Source organism: Scyliorhinus canicula, chromosome 10, assembly GCF_902713615.1.
Source record: "Scyliorhinus canicula chromosome 10, sScyCan1.1, whole genome shotgun sequence".
Taxonomy (NCBI): Eukaryota; Metazoa; Chordata; class Chondrichthyes; order Carcharhiniformes; family Scyliorhinidae; genus Scyliorhinus; species Scyliorhinus canicula.
This window is the reverse complement of record NC_052155.1, coordinates 2,994,232-3,007,223: the sequence shown is the minus strand read 5'-3', so window position 1 is coordinate 3,007,223 and position 12,992 is coordinate 2,994,232. Positions and strand designations below refer to the sequence as shown.

The 12,992-nt window shown below is 61.2% G+C and overlaps 1 protein-coding gene across 5 annotated transcripts in view; it reads left to right on the top strand.

Annotated features, from left to right (window-relative positions):
* faim2a (Fas apoptotic inhibitory molecule 2a) overlaps positions 1-12,992 on the top strand; it is a 394,729-nt gene that overhangs the window by 309,724 nt on the left and 72,013 nt on the right. For all 5 annotated transcript variants that reach the window (XM_038808517.1, XM_038808516.1, XM_038808515.1 and 2 more), the window contains exon 3: positions 8,594-8,727. In XM_038808517.1, coding sequence (XP_038664445.1) covers positions 8,594-8,727 — 134 coding nt within the window. The remainder of the gene's footprint in view (positions 1-8,593; positions 8,728-12,992) is intronic.

Below are 12,992 nucleotides of genomic sequence, written 5' to 3'. Positions count from 1 at the left end.
CCCGTCCCCACCAGTACTGTACCCCAGTGTTATACAGTTACAGACCCATCCCCACCAGTACTGTACCCCAGTGTTATACAGTGACAGACCCGTCCTCACCAGTACTGTACCCCAGTGTTATACAGTGACAGACCCATCTCCACCAGGACTGTCCCCCAGTGTTATACAGTGACAGACCCGTCCTCACCAGTACTGTACCCCAGTGTTATACAGTGACAGACACATCCCCACCAGTACTGTACCCCAGTGTTATACAGTGACAGACTCGTCCCCACCAGTACTGTACCCGTGTTATCCATTTTGGTAGGATTAACAGCAAACGGGATTATTATTTAAACGATAAAATATTAAAGCATGCCGCTGTTCAGAGAGACTTGGGTGTGCTAGTGCATGAGTCACAGAAGGTTGGTTTACAAGTGCAACAGGTGATTAAGAAGGCAAATGGAATTTTGTCCTTCATTGCTAGAGGGATGGAGTTTACGACTAGGGAGGTTATGTTGCAATTGTATAAGGTGTTAGTGCGGCCACACCTGGAGTATTGTGTTCAGTTTTGGTCTCCTTACTTGAGAAAGGACGTACTGGCACTGGAGGGTGTGCAGAGGAGATTCACTAGGTTAATCCCAGAGCTGAAGGGGTTGGATTATGAGGAGAGGTTGAGTAGACTGGGACTGTACTCGTTGGAATTTAGAAGGATGAGGGGGGATCTTATAGAAACATTTAAAATTATGAAGGGAATAGATAGGATAGATGCGGGCAGGTTGTTTCCACTGGCGGGTGACAGCAGAACTAGGGGGCATAGCCTCAAAATAAGGGGAAGTAGATTTAGAACTGAGTTTAGGAGGAACTTCTTCACCCAAAGGGTTGTGAATCTATGGAATTCCTTGCCCAGTGAAGCAGTTGAGGCTCCTTCATTACATGTTTTTAAGGTAAAGATAGATAGTTTTTTGAAGAATAAAGGGATTAAGGGTTATGGTGTTCGGGCCGGAAAGTGGAGCTGAGTCCACAAAAGATCAGCCATGATCTAATTGAATGGCGGAGCAGGCTCGAGGGGCCAGATGGCCTACTCCTGCTCCTAGTTCTTATGTTCTTATGTTCTTATGTTATACAGTGACAGACCTGTCCCCACCAGTACTGTACCCCAGTGTTATACAGTGACAGACCTGTCCCCACCAGTACTGTACCCCAGTGTTATACAGTGACAGACCCGTCCCCACCAGTACTGTACCCCAGTGTTATACAGTGACTGACCCGTCCCCACCAGTACTGTACCCCAGTGTTATTCAGTGACAGACCCGTCCCCACCAGTACTGTACCCCAGTGTTATACAGTGACAGACCCGTCCCCACCAGTACTGTACCCCAGTGTTATACAGTGACAGACCCATCCCCACCAGGATTGTCCCCCAGTGTTATACAGTGACAGACCCATCCCCACCAGTACTGTACCCCAGTGTTATACAGTGACAGACCCATCCCCACCAGTACTGTACCCCAGTGTTATACAGTGACAGACCTGTCCCCACCAGTACTGTACCCCAGTGTTATACAGTGACAGACCCATCTCCACCAGGACTGTCCCCCCGTGTTATACAGTGACAGACCCATCCTCACCAGTACTGTACCCCAGTGTTATACAGTGACAGACCCATCTCCACCAGGACTGTCCCCCAGTGTTATACAGTGACAGACCCGTCCTCACCAGTACTGTACCCCAGTGTTATACAGTGACAGACCCATCCCCACCAGTACTGTACCCCAGTGTTATACAGTGACAGACACATCCCCACCAGTACTGTACCCCAGTGTTATACAGTGACAGACCCATCCCCACCAGTACTGTACCCCAGTGTTATACAGTGACAGAAAACATCCCCACCAGTACTGTACCCCAGTGTTATACAGTGATAGCCCCTTCCCCACCAGTACTGTACCCCAGTGTTATACAGTGACAGACTCATCCCCACCAGTACTGTACCCCAGTGTTATACAGTGACAGACCCGTCCCCACCAGTACTGTACCCGTGTTATACAGTGACAGACCCGTCCCCACCAGTACTGTACCCGTGTTATACAGTGACAGACCCGTCCCCACCAGTACTGTACCCCAGTGTTATACAGTGACAGACCCGTCCCCACCAGTACTGTACCCCAGTGTTATACAGCGACAGACCTGTCCCCACCAGTACTGTACCCCAGTGTTATACAGTGACAGACCTGTCCCCACCAGTACTGTACCCCAGTGTTATACAGTGACAGACCCGTCCCCACCAGTACTGTACCCCAGTGTTATACAGTGACAGACCCGTCCCCACCAGGACTATACCCCAGTGTTATACAGTGACCGACCCGTCCCCACCAGCACTGTACCGCAGTGTTATACAGTGACAGACCCATCCCCACCAGTACTGTACCCCAGTGTTATACAGTGACAGACCCATCCCCACCAGTACTGTACCCCAGTGTTATACAGTGACTGACCCGTCCCCACCAGTACTGTACCCCAGTGTTATACAGTGACAGACCCGTCCCCACCAGTACTGTACCCCAGTGTTATACAGTGACAGACCCTGTCCCCACCAGTACTGTACCCCAGTGTTATACAGTGACAGACCCGTCCCCACCAGTACTGTACCCCAGTGTTATACAGTGACGACCCGTCCCCACCAGTACTGTACCCCAGTGTTATTCAGTGACAGACCCGTCCCCACCAGTACTGTACCCCAGTGTTATACAGTGACAGACCCGTCCCCACCAGTACTGTACCCCAGTGTTATACAGTGACAGACCCATCCCCACCAGTATTGTCCCCCAGTGTTATACAGTGACAGACCCATCCCCACCAGTACTGTACCCCAGTGTTATACAGTGACAGACCCATCCCCACCAGTTCTGTACCCCAGTGTTATACAGTGACAGACCTGTCCCCACCAGTACTGTACCCCAGTGTTATACAGTGACAGACCCATCTCCACCAGGACTGTCCCCCCTTGTTATACAGTGACAGACCCATCCTCACCAGTACTGTACCCCAGTGTTATACAGTGACAGACCCATCCCCACCAGGACTGTCCCCCAGTGTTATACAGTGACAGACCCGTCCTCACCAGTACTGTACCCCAGTGTTATACAGTGACAGACCCATCCCCACCAGTACTGTACCCCAGTGTTATACAGTGACAGACACATCCCCACCAGTACTGTACCCCAGTGTTATACAGTGACAGACCCATCCCCACCAGTACTGTACCCCAGTGTTATACAGTGACAGAAAACATCCCCACCAGTACTGTACCCCAGTGTTATACAGTGATAGCCCCTTCCCCACCAGTACTGTACCCCAGTGTTATACAGTGACAGACCCATCCCCACCAGTACTGTACCCCAGTGTTATACAGTGACAGACCCGTCCCCACCAGTACTGTACCCGTGTTATACAGTGACAGACCCGTCCCCACCAGTACTGTACCCGTGTTATACAGTGACAGACCCGTCCCCACCAGTACTGTACCCCAGTGTTATACAGTGACAGACCCGTCCCCACCAGTACTGTACCCCAGTGTTATACAGCGACAGACCTGTCCCCACCAGTACTGTACCCCAGTGTTATACAGTGACAGACCTGTCCCCACCAGTACTGTACCCCAGTGTTATACAGTGACAGACCCGTCCCCACCAGTACTGTACCCCAGTGTTATACAGTGACAGACCCGTCCCCACCAGGACTATACCCCAGTGTTATACAGTGACCGACCCGTCCCCACCAGCACTGTACCGCAGTGTTATACAGTGACAGACCCATCCCCACCAGTACTGTACCCCAGTGTTATACAGTGACAGACCCATCCCCACCAGTACTGTACCCCAGTGTTATACAGTGACTGACCCGTCCCCACCAGTACTGTACCCCAGTGTTATACAGTGACAGACCCGTCCCCACCAGTACTGTACCCCAGTGTTATACAGTTACAGACCCATCCCCACCAGTACTGTACCCCAGTGTTATACAGTGACAGACCTGTCCCTACCAGTACTGTACCCCAGTGTTATACAGTGACAGACCCATCCCCACCAGTACTGTACCCTAGTGTTATACAGTGACAGACCCATCCCCACTAGTACTGTACCCCAGTGTTATAAAGTGATAGACCCTTCCCCACCAGTACTGCACCCCAGTGGTATACAGTGACAGACCCATCCCCACCAGTACTGTACCCTAGTGTTATACAGTGACAGACCCATCCCCACCAGTACTGTACCCCAGTGTTATACAGTGATAGACCCTTCCCCACCAGTACTGCACCCCAGTGGTATACAGTGACAGACCAGTCTCCACCAGTACTGTATCCCAGTGGTATACAGTGACAGACCCATCCCCACCAGTACTGTACCCCAGTGTTATACAGTGACAGACCCGTCCCCACCAGGACTGTATCCTGTGTTATACAGTAACAGACCCATCCCCACCAGTACTGTACCCCAGTGGTATACAGTGACAGACCAGTCTCCAAGAGTACTGTACCCCAGTGTTATACAGTGACTGACCCGTCCCCACCAGTACTGCACCCCAGTGTTAAACTGTGACAGACCGATCCCCACCAGTACTGTACCCCAGTGTTATACAGTGACAGACCCATTCCCACCAGTACTGTACCCAGTGTTATACAGTGACAGACCCATCCCCACCAGTACTGTACCCCAGTTTTAAACTGTGACAGACCCGTCCCCATCAGTACTGTACCCCAGTGTTATACAGTGACTTACCCGTCCCCACCAGTACTGTACCCCAGTGTTATACAGTGACTTACCCATCCCCACCAGTACTGTATCCCCAGTGTTATACAGTGACAGACCCGTCCCCACCAGTACTGTACCCCAGTGTTATACAGTGACTGACCCGTTCCCACCAGTACTGTACCCCAGTGTGAGACAGTGACAGACCCGTCCCCACCAGTACTGTACCCCAGTGTTATACAGTGACAGACCCTTCCCCACCAGTACTGTACCCCAGTGTTAGACAGTGACTTACCCCTCCCCACCAGTACAGTACCCCAGTGTTATACAGTGACAGACCCGTCCCCACCAGTACTGTACCCCAGTGTTAAACTGTGACAGACCGATCCCCACCAGTACTGTACCCCAGTGTTATATAGTGACAGACCCGTCCCCACCAGTACTGTACCCCAGTGGTATACAGTGACTGACCCGTCCCCACCAGTACTGTACCCCAGTGTTATACAGTGACTGACCCGTCCCCACCAGTACTGTACCCCAGTGTTATACAGTGACAGTCCCGTCCCCACCAGTACTGTACCCCAGTGTTATACAGTTACAGACCCATCCCCACCAGTACTGTACCCCAGTGTTATACAGTGACAGACCCGTCTTCACCAGTACTGTACCCCAGTGTTATACAGTGACAGACCCATCCCCACCAGTACTGTACCCCAGTGTTATACAGTGACAGACCCATCCCCACCAGTACTGTACCCCAGTGTTATACAGTGGCAGACCCGTCCCCACCAGTACTGTACCGCAGTGTTATACAGTGACAGACCCATCCCCACCAGTACTGTACCCCAGTGTTATACAGTGACAGACCCATCCCCACCAGTACTGTACCCCAGTGTTATACAGTGACTGACCCGTCCCCACCAGTACTGTACCCCAGTGTTATTCAGTGACAGACCCGTCCCCACCAGTACTGTACCCCAGTGTTATACAGTGACAGACCCGTCCCCACCAGTACTGTACCCCAGTGTTATACAGTGACAGACCCGTCCCCACCAGTACTGTACCCCAGTGTTATACAGTTACAGACCCATCCCCACCAGTACTGTACCCCAGTGTTATACAGTGACAGACCCGTCCTCACCAGTACTGTACCCCAGTGTTATACAGTGACAGACCCATCTCCACCAGGACTGTCCCCCAGTGTTATACAGTGACAGACCCGTCCTCACCAGTACTGTACCCCAGTGTTATACAGTGACAGACCCATCCCCACCAGTACTGTACCCCAGTGTTATACAGTGACAGACACATCCCCACCAGTACTGTACCCCAGTGTTATACAGTGACAGACCCATCCCCACCAGTACTGTACCCCAGTGTTATACAGTGACAGACACATCCCCACCAGTACTGTACCCCAGTGTTATACAGTTATAGACCCTTCCCCACCAGTACTGTACCCCAGTGTTATACAGTGACAGACACATCCCCACCAGTACTGTACCCCAGTGTTATACAGTGACAGACTCGTCCCCACCAGTACTGTACCCGTGTTATCCATTTTGGTAGGAATAACAGCAAACGGGATTATTATTTAAACGATAAAATATTAAAGCATGCCGCTGTTCAGAGAGACTTGGGTGTGCTAGTGCATGAGTCACAGAAGGTTGGTTTACAAGTGCAACAGGTGATTAAGAAGGCAAATGGAATTTTGTCCTTCATTGCTAGAGGGATGGAGTTTACGACTAGGGAGGTTATGTTGCAATTGTATAAGGTGTTAGTGCGGCCACACCTGGAGTATTGTGTTCAGTTTTGGTCTCCTTACTTGAGAAAGGACGTACTGGCACTGGAGGGTGTGCAGAGGAGATTCACTAGGTTAATCCCAGAGCTGAAGGGGTTGGATTATGAGGAGAGGTTGAGTAGACTGGGACTGTACTCGTTGGAATTTAGAAGGATGAGGGGGGATCTTATAGAAACATTTAAAATTATGAAGGGAATAGATAGGATAGATGCGGGCAGGTTGTTTCCACTGGCGGGTGACAGCAGAACTAGGGGGCATAGCCTCAAAATAAGGGGAAGTAGATTTAGAACTGAGTTTAGGAGGAACTTCTTCACCCAAAGGGTTGTGAATCTATGGAATTCCTTGCCCAGTGAAGCAGTTGAGGCTCCTTCATTACATGTTTTTAAGGTAAAGATAGATAGTTTTTTGAAGAATAAAGGGATTAAGGGTTATGGTGTTCGGGCCGGAAAGTGGAGCTGAGTCCACAAAAGATCAGCCATGATCTAATTGAATGGCGGAGCAGGCTCGAGGGGCCAGATGGCCTACTCCTGCTCCTAGTTCTTATGTTCTTATGTTCTTATGTTATACAGTGACAGACCTGTCCCCACCAGTACCGTACCCCAGTGTTATACAGTGACAGACCTGTCCCCACCAGTACTGTACCCCAGTGTTATACAGTGACAGACCCGTCCCCACCAGTACTGTACCCCAGTGTTATACAGTGACTGACCCGTCCCCACCAGTACTGTACCCCAGTGTTATTCAGTGACAGACCCGTCCCCACCAGTACTGTACCCCAGTGTTATACAGTGACAGACCCGTCCCCACCAGTACTGTACCCCAGTGTTATACAGTGACAGACCCATCCCCACCAGGATTGTCCCCAGTGTTATACAGTGACAGACCCATCCCCACCAGTACTGTACCCCAGTGTTATACAGTTACAGACCCATCCCCACCAGTACTGTACCCCAGTGTTATACAGTGACAGACCCATCTCCACCAGGACTGTCCCCCCGTGTTATACAGTGACAGACCCATCCTCACCAGTACTGTACCCCAGTGTTATACAGTGACAGACCCATCTCCACCAGGACTGTCCCCCAGTGTTATACAGTGACAGACCCGTCCTCACCAGTACTGTACCCCAGTGTTATACAGTGACAGACCCATCCCCACCAGTACTGTACCCCAGTGTTATACAGTGACAGACACATCCCCACCAGTACTGTACCCCAGTGTTATACAGTGACAGACCCATCCCCACCAGTACTGTACCCCAGTGTTATACAGTGACAGACACATCCCCACCAGTACTGTACCCCAGTGTTATACAGTGATAGCCCCTTCCCCACCAGTACTGTACCCCAGTGTTATACAGTGACAGACTCATCCCCACCAGTACTGTACCCCAGTGTTATACAGTGACAGACCCGTCCCCACCAGTACTGTACCCGTGTTATACAGTGACAGACCCGTCCCCACCAGTACTGTACCCGTGTTATACAGTGACAGACCCGTCCCCACCAGTACTGTACCCCAGTGTTATACAGTGACAGACCCGTCCCCACCAGTACTGTACCCCAGTGTTATACAGCGACAGACCTGTCCCCACCAGTACTGTACCCCAGTGTTATACAGTGACAGACCTGTCCCCACCAGTACTGTACCCCAGTGTTATACAGTGACAGACCCGTCCCCACCAGTACTGTACCCCAGTGTTATACAGTGACAGACCCGTCCCCACCAGGACTATACCCCAGTGTTATACAGTGACAGACCCATCCCCACCAGTACTGTACCCCAGTGTTATACAGTGACAGACCCGTCCCCACCAGTACTGTACCCCAGTGTTATACAGTGACAGACCCGTCCCCACCAGGACTATACCCCAGTGTTATACAGTGACAGACCCATCCCCACCAGTACTGTACCCCAGTGTTAAACTTTATAAAGTGAGCTTTTTGTTGTGACTAACCTGCACTGTAGCTGCAATGAGAATGTGAATGTTTGAATGTAAAGCAGTTGTTACCGGTTAGAATTTAGTCGGGACTCAGTGTTTGCCTTTTGCTTTGCTCTGTAGATCCTGGGTACAGCAGTGGGTATGGAGCTTCCAGGTTCAGCCGGTTTTCAGATCCCAGCAGCACTGGGAGCATTGATGCATTTGCTACAGATTCCTGGAACAACCGGAAGATACGGCACATGTTTATCCAGAAGGTATGTTGGTGTCATGTGGGAAAATTGGGCAACTTAAGGTGAGAAAAAGTGGTGCTAGAACTCTCTCTGTCACACCCCCTCCGCACCGGCCCCTGCCCCCCACGAACCGGCACCGGCCCCCACCGCACCGGCCCCTGCCCCCTCCGCAACGGCCCCTGCCCCACCGCACCGGCCCCTGCCCCCTCCGCAACGGCCCCTGCCCCACCGCACCGACCCCTGCCCCCTCCGCACCGGCCCCTGCCCCCTCCGCACCGGCCCCTGCCCCCTCCGCACCGCCCTCTGCCCCCTCCGCACCGCCCTCTGCCCCCTCCGCACCGGCCCCTGCCCCCTCCGCACCGGCCCCCCCCTCCGCACCGGCCCCTGCCCCCTCCGCACCGGCCCCTGCCCCCTCCGCACCGGCCCCTGCCCCCTCCGCACCGGCCCCTGCCCCCTCCGCACCGGCCCCTGCCCCCTCCGCACCGGCCTCTGCCCCCTCCGCACCGGCCCCTTGCCCTCTCCGCACCGGCCCCTGCCCCCTCCGCACCGGCCCCTGCCCCCTCCGCACCGGCCCCTGCCCCACCGCACCGGCCCCTGCCCCACCGCACCGGCCCCTGCCCCCTCCGCACCGGCCCCTGCCCCCTCCGCACCGGCCCCTGCCCCCTCCGCACCGGCCCCTGCCCCCTCCGCACCGGCCCCTGCCCCCTCCGCACCGGCCCCTGCCCCCTCCGCACCGGCCCCTGCCCCACTGCACCGGCCCCTGCCCCCTCCGCACCGGCCCCTGCCCCCTCCGCACCGGCCCCTGCCCCCTCCGCACCGGCCTCTGCCCCCTCCGCACCGGCCCCCTCCGCACCGGCCCCAGCCCCCTCCACACCGGCCCCTGCCCCCTCCGCACCGCCCCCTGCCCCCTCCGCACCGCCCCCTGCCCCACCACACCGCCCTCTGCCCCCACCGCACCGGCCCCTGCCCCCCCCGCACCGGCCCCTTGCCCCCTCCGCACCGGCCCCTTGCCCCCTCCGCACCGGCCCCTTGCCCCCTCCGCACCGGCCCCTGCCCCTGCCCCACCACACCGCCCTCTGCCTCCACCGCACCGGCCCCTGCCCCCTGTGCACCGGCCCCTGCCCCCTGTGCACCGGCCCCTTGCCCCCTCTGCCCCGGTCCCTGCCCCCTCTGCCCCGGTCCCTGCCCCCTCTGCCCCGGTCCCTGCCCCCCTCCGCACCAGCCTCTGCCCCCTCCGCACCGGCCCCTGCCCCCTCCACACCGGCCCCTGCCCCCTCCGCACCGGCCCCTGCCCCCTCCGCACCAGCTCCTGCCCCCTCCGCACCGGCCTCTGCCCCCTCCGCACCGGCCTCTGCCCCCTCCGCACCGGCCCCTGCCCCCTCCGCACCGGCCCCTGCCCCACCACACCGCCCTCTGCCCCCTCCGCACCGGCCCCTGCCCCCCTCCGCACCGGCCCCTGCCCCCTCCGCACCGGCCCCTGCCCCCTCCGCACCGGCCCCTGCCCCCTCCGCACCGGCCCCTGCCCCCTCCGCACCGGCCCCTGCCCCCTCCGCACCGGCCCCTGCCCCCTCCGCACCGCCCTCTGCCCCCTCCGCACCGGCCCCTTTCCCCCTCCACACCGGCCCCTGCCCCCTCCGCACCGCCCCCTGCCCCCTCCGCACCGCCCCCTGCCCCACCACACCGCCCTCTGCCCCCACCGCACCGGCCCCTGCCCCCCCCCCACCGGCCCCTTGCCCCCTCCGCACCGGCCCCTTGCCCCCTCCGCACCGGCCCCTTGCCCCCTCCGCACCGGCCCCTGCCCCACCACACCGCCCTCTGCCTCCACCGCACCGGCCCCTGCCCCCTGTGCACCGGCCCCTGCCCCCTGTGCACCGGCCCCTTGCCACCTCTGCCCCGGTCCCTGCCCCCTCTGCCCCGGTCCCTGCCCCCCTCCGCACCAGCCTCTGCCCCCTCCGCACCGGCCCCTGCCCCCTCCACACCGGCCCCTGCCCCCTCCGCACCGGTCCCTGCCCCCTCCGCACCGGCCCCTGCCCCCTCCGCACCGGCCCCTGCCCCCTCCGCACCGGCCCCTGCCCCCTCCGCACCTGCCCCTGCCCCCTCCGCACCGCCCTCTGCCCCCTCCGCACCAGCCCCTGCCCCCTCCGCACCGGCCCCTGCCCCCTCCGCACCGGCCCCTGCCCCCTCCGCACCGGCCCCTGCCCCACCGCACCGGCCCCTGCCCCCTCCGCACCGGCCCCTGCCCCCTCCGCACCGGCCCCTGCCCCCTCCGCACCGGCCCCTGCCCCCTCCGCACCGGCCCCTGCCGCCTCCGCACCGGCCCCTGCCCCCTCCGCACCGGCCCCTGCCCCCTCCGCACCGCCCTCTGCCCCTCCGCACCGCCCTCTGCCCCCTCCGCACCGGCCCCTGCCCCCTCCGCACCGGCCCCCTGCCCCCTCCGCACCGGCCCCTGCCCCCTCCGCACCGGCCCCCGCCCCACCGCACCGGCCCCTGCCCCCTCCGCACCGGCCCCTGCCCCCTCCGCACCGGCCCCTGCCCCACCACACCGCCCTCTGCCCCACCGCACCGGCCCCTGCCCCCTCCGCACCGGCCCCTTGCCCCCTCCGCACCGGCCCCTTGCCCCCTCCGCAACCCCCCTTGCCCCCTCCGCACCGGCCCCTGCCCCACCACACTGCCCTCTACCTCCACCGCACCGGCCCCTGCCCCCTGTGCACCGGCCCCTGCCCCCTGTGCACCGGCCCCTTGCCCCCTCTGCCCCGGTCCCTGCCCCCTCTGCCCCGGTCCCTGCCCCCTCTGCCCCGGTCCCTGCCCCCCTCCGCACCAGCCTCTGCCCCCTCCGCACCGGCCCCTGCCCCCTCCGCACCGGCTCCTGCCCCCTCCGCACCGGCTCCTGCCCCCTCCGCACCGGCCTCTGCCCCCTCCGCACCGGCCCTCTGCCCCCTCCGCACCAGCCCCTGCCCCCTCCGCACCGGCCCCTGCCCCACCACACCACCCTCTGCCCCCTCCGCACCGGCCCCTGCCCCCTCCGCACCGGCCCCTGCCCCCTCCGCACCGGCCCCTGCCCCCTCCGCACCGGCCCCTGCCCCCTCCGCACCGGCCCCTGCCCCCTCCGCACCGGCCCCTGCCCCCTCCGCACCGGCCCCTGCCCCCTCCGCACCGGCCCCTGCCCCCTCCGCACCGGCCCCTGCCCCCTCCGCACCGGCCCCTGCCCCCTCCGCACCGGCCCCTGCCCCCACCGCACCGCCCTCTGCCCCTCCGCACCGGCCCCTGCCCCCTCCGCACCGGCCCCTGCCCCACCGCACCGGCCCCTGCCCTCTCCGCACCGGCCCCTGCCCCCTCCGCACCGGCCCCTGCCCCCTCCGCACCGGCCCCTGCCCCCCTCCGCACCGGCCCCTGCCCCGTCCGCACCGGCCCCTGCCCCCTCCGCACCGGCCCCTGCCCCCTCCGCCCCGGCCCCTGCCCCCTCCGCCCCGGCCCCTGCCCCCTCCGCACCGGCCCCTGCCCCCTCCGCACCGGCCCCTTGCCCCCTCCGCACCAGCTCCTGCTCCCTCCGCACCGCCCTCTGCCCCCTCCGCACCATCCCTGCCCTCTCCGCACCGGCCCCTGCCCCCTCCGCACCGCCCTCTGCCCCCTCCGCACCATCCCTGCCCCCTCCGCACCATCCCTGCCCTCTCCGCACCGGCCCCTGCCCCCTCCGCACCGGCCCCTGCCCCCTCCGCACCGGCCCCTGCCCCCTCCGCACCGGCCCCTGCCCCCTCCACACCAGCCCATGCCCCCTCCGCACCGGCCCCCTCCGCCCGGCCCCTGCCCCCTCCGCACCAGCCCATGCCCCCTCCGCACCGGCCACTTCCCCCCTCTGCACCGGCCCCTGCCCCTTCTGCACCGGCCCCTGCCCCTTCTGCACCGGCCCCTGCCCCCTCTGCACCGGCCCCTGCCCCCTCTGCACCGGCCCCTGCCCCCTCTGCACCGGCCCCTGCCCCCTCTGCACCGGCCCCTGCCCCCTCTGCACCGGCCCCTGCCCCCTCTGCACCGGCCCCTGCCCCCTCCGCACCGGCCCCTGCCCCACCGCACCGGCCCCTGCCCCCTCCGCACCGGCCCCTGCCCCCTCCGCACCGGCCCCTGCCCCCTCCGCACCAGCCCCTGCCCCCTCCGCACCGGCCCCTGCCCCCTCCGCACCGGCCCCTGCCCCCTCCGCACCGGCCCCTGCCCCCTCCGCACCGGCCCCTGCCCCCTCCGCACCGGCCCCTGCCCCCTCCGCACCGGCCCCTGCCCCCTCCGCACCGGCCCCTGCC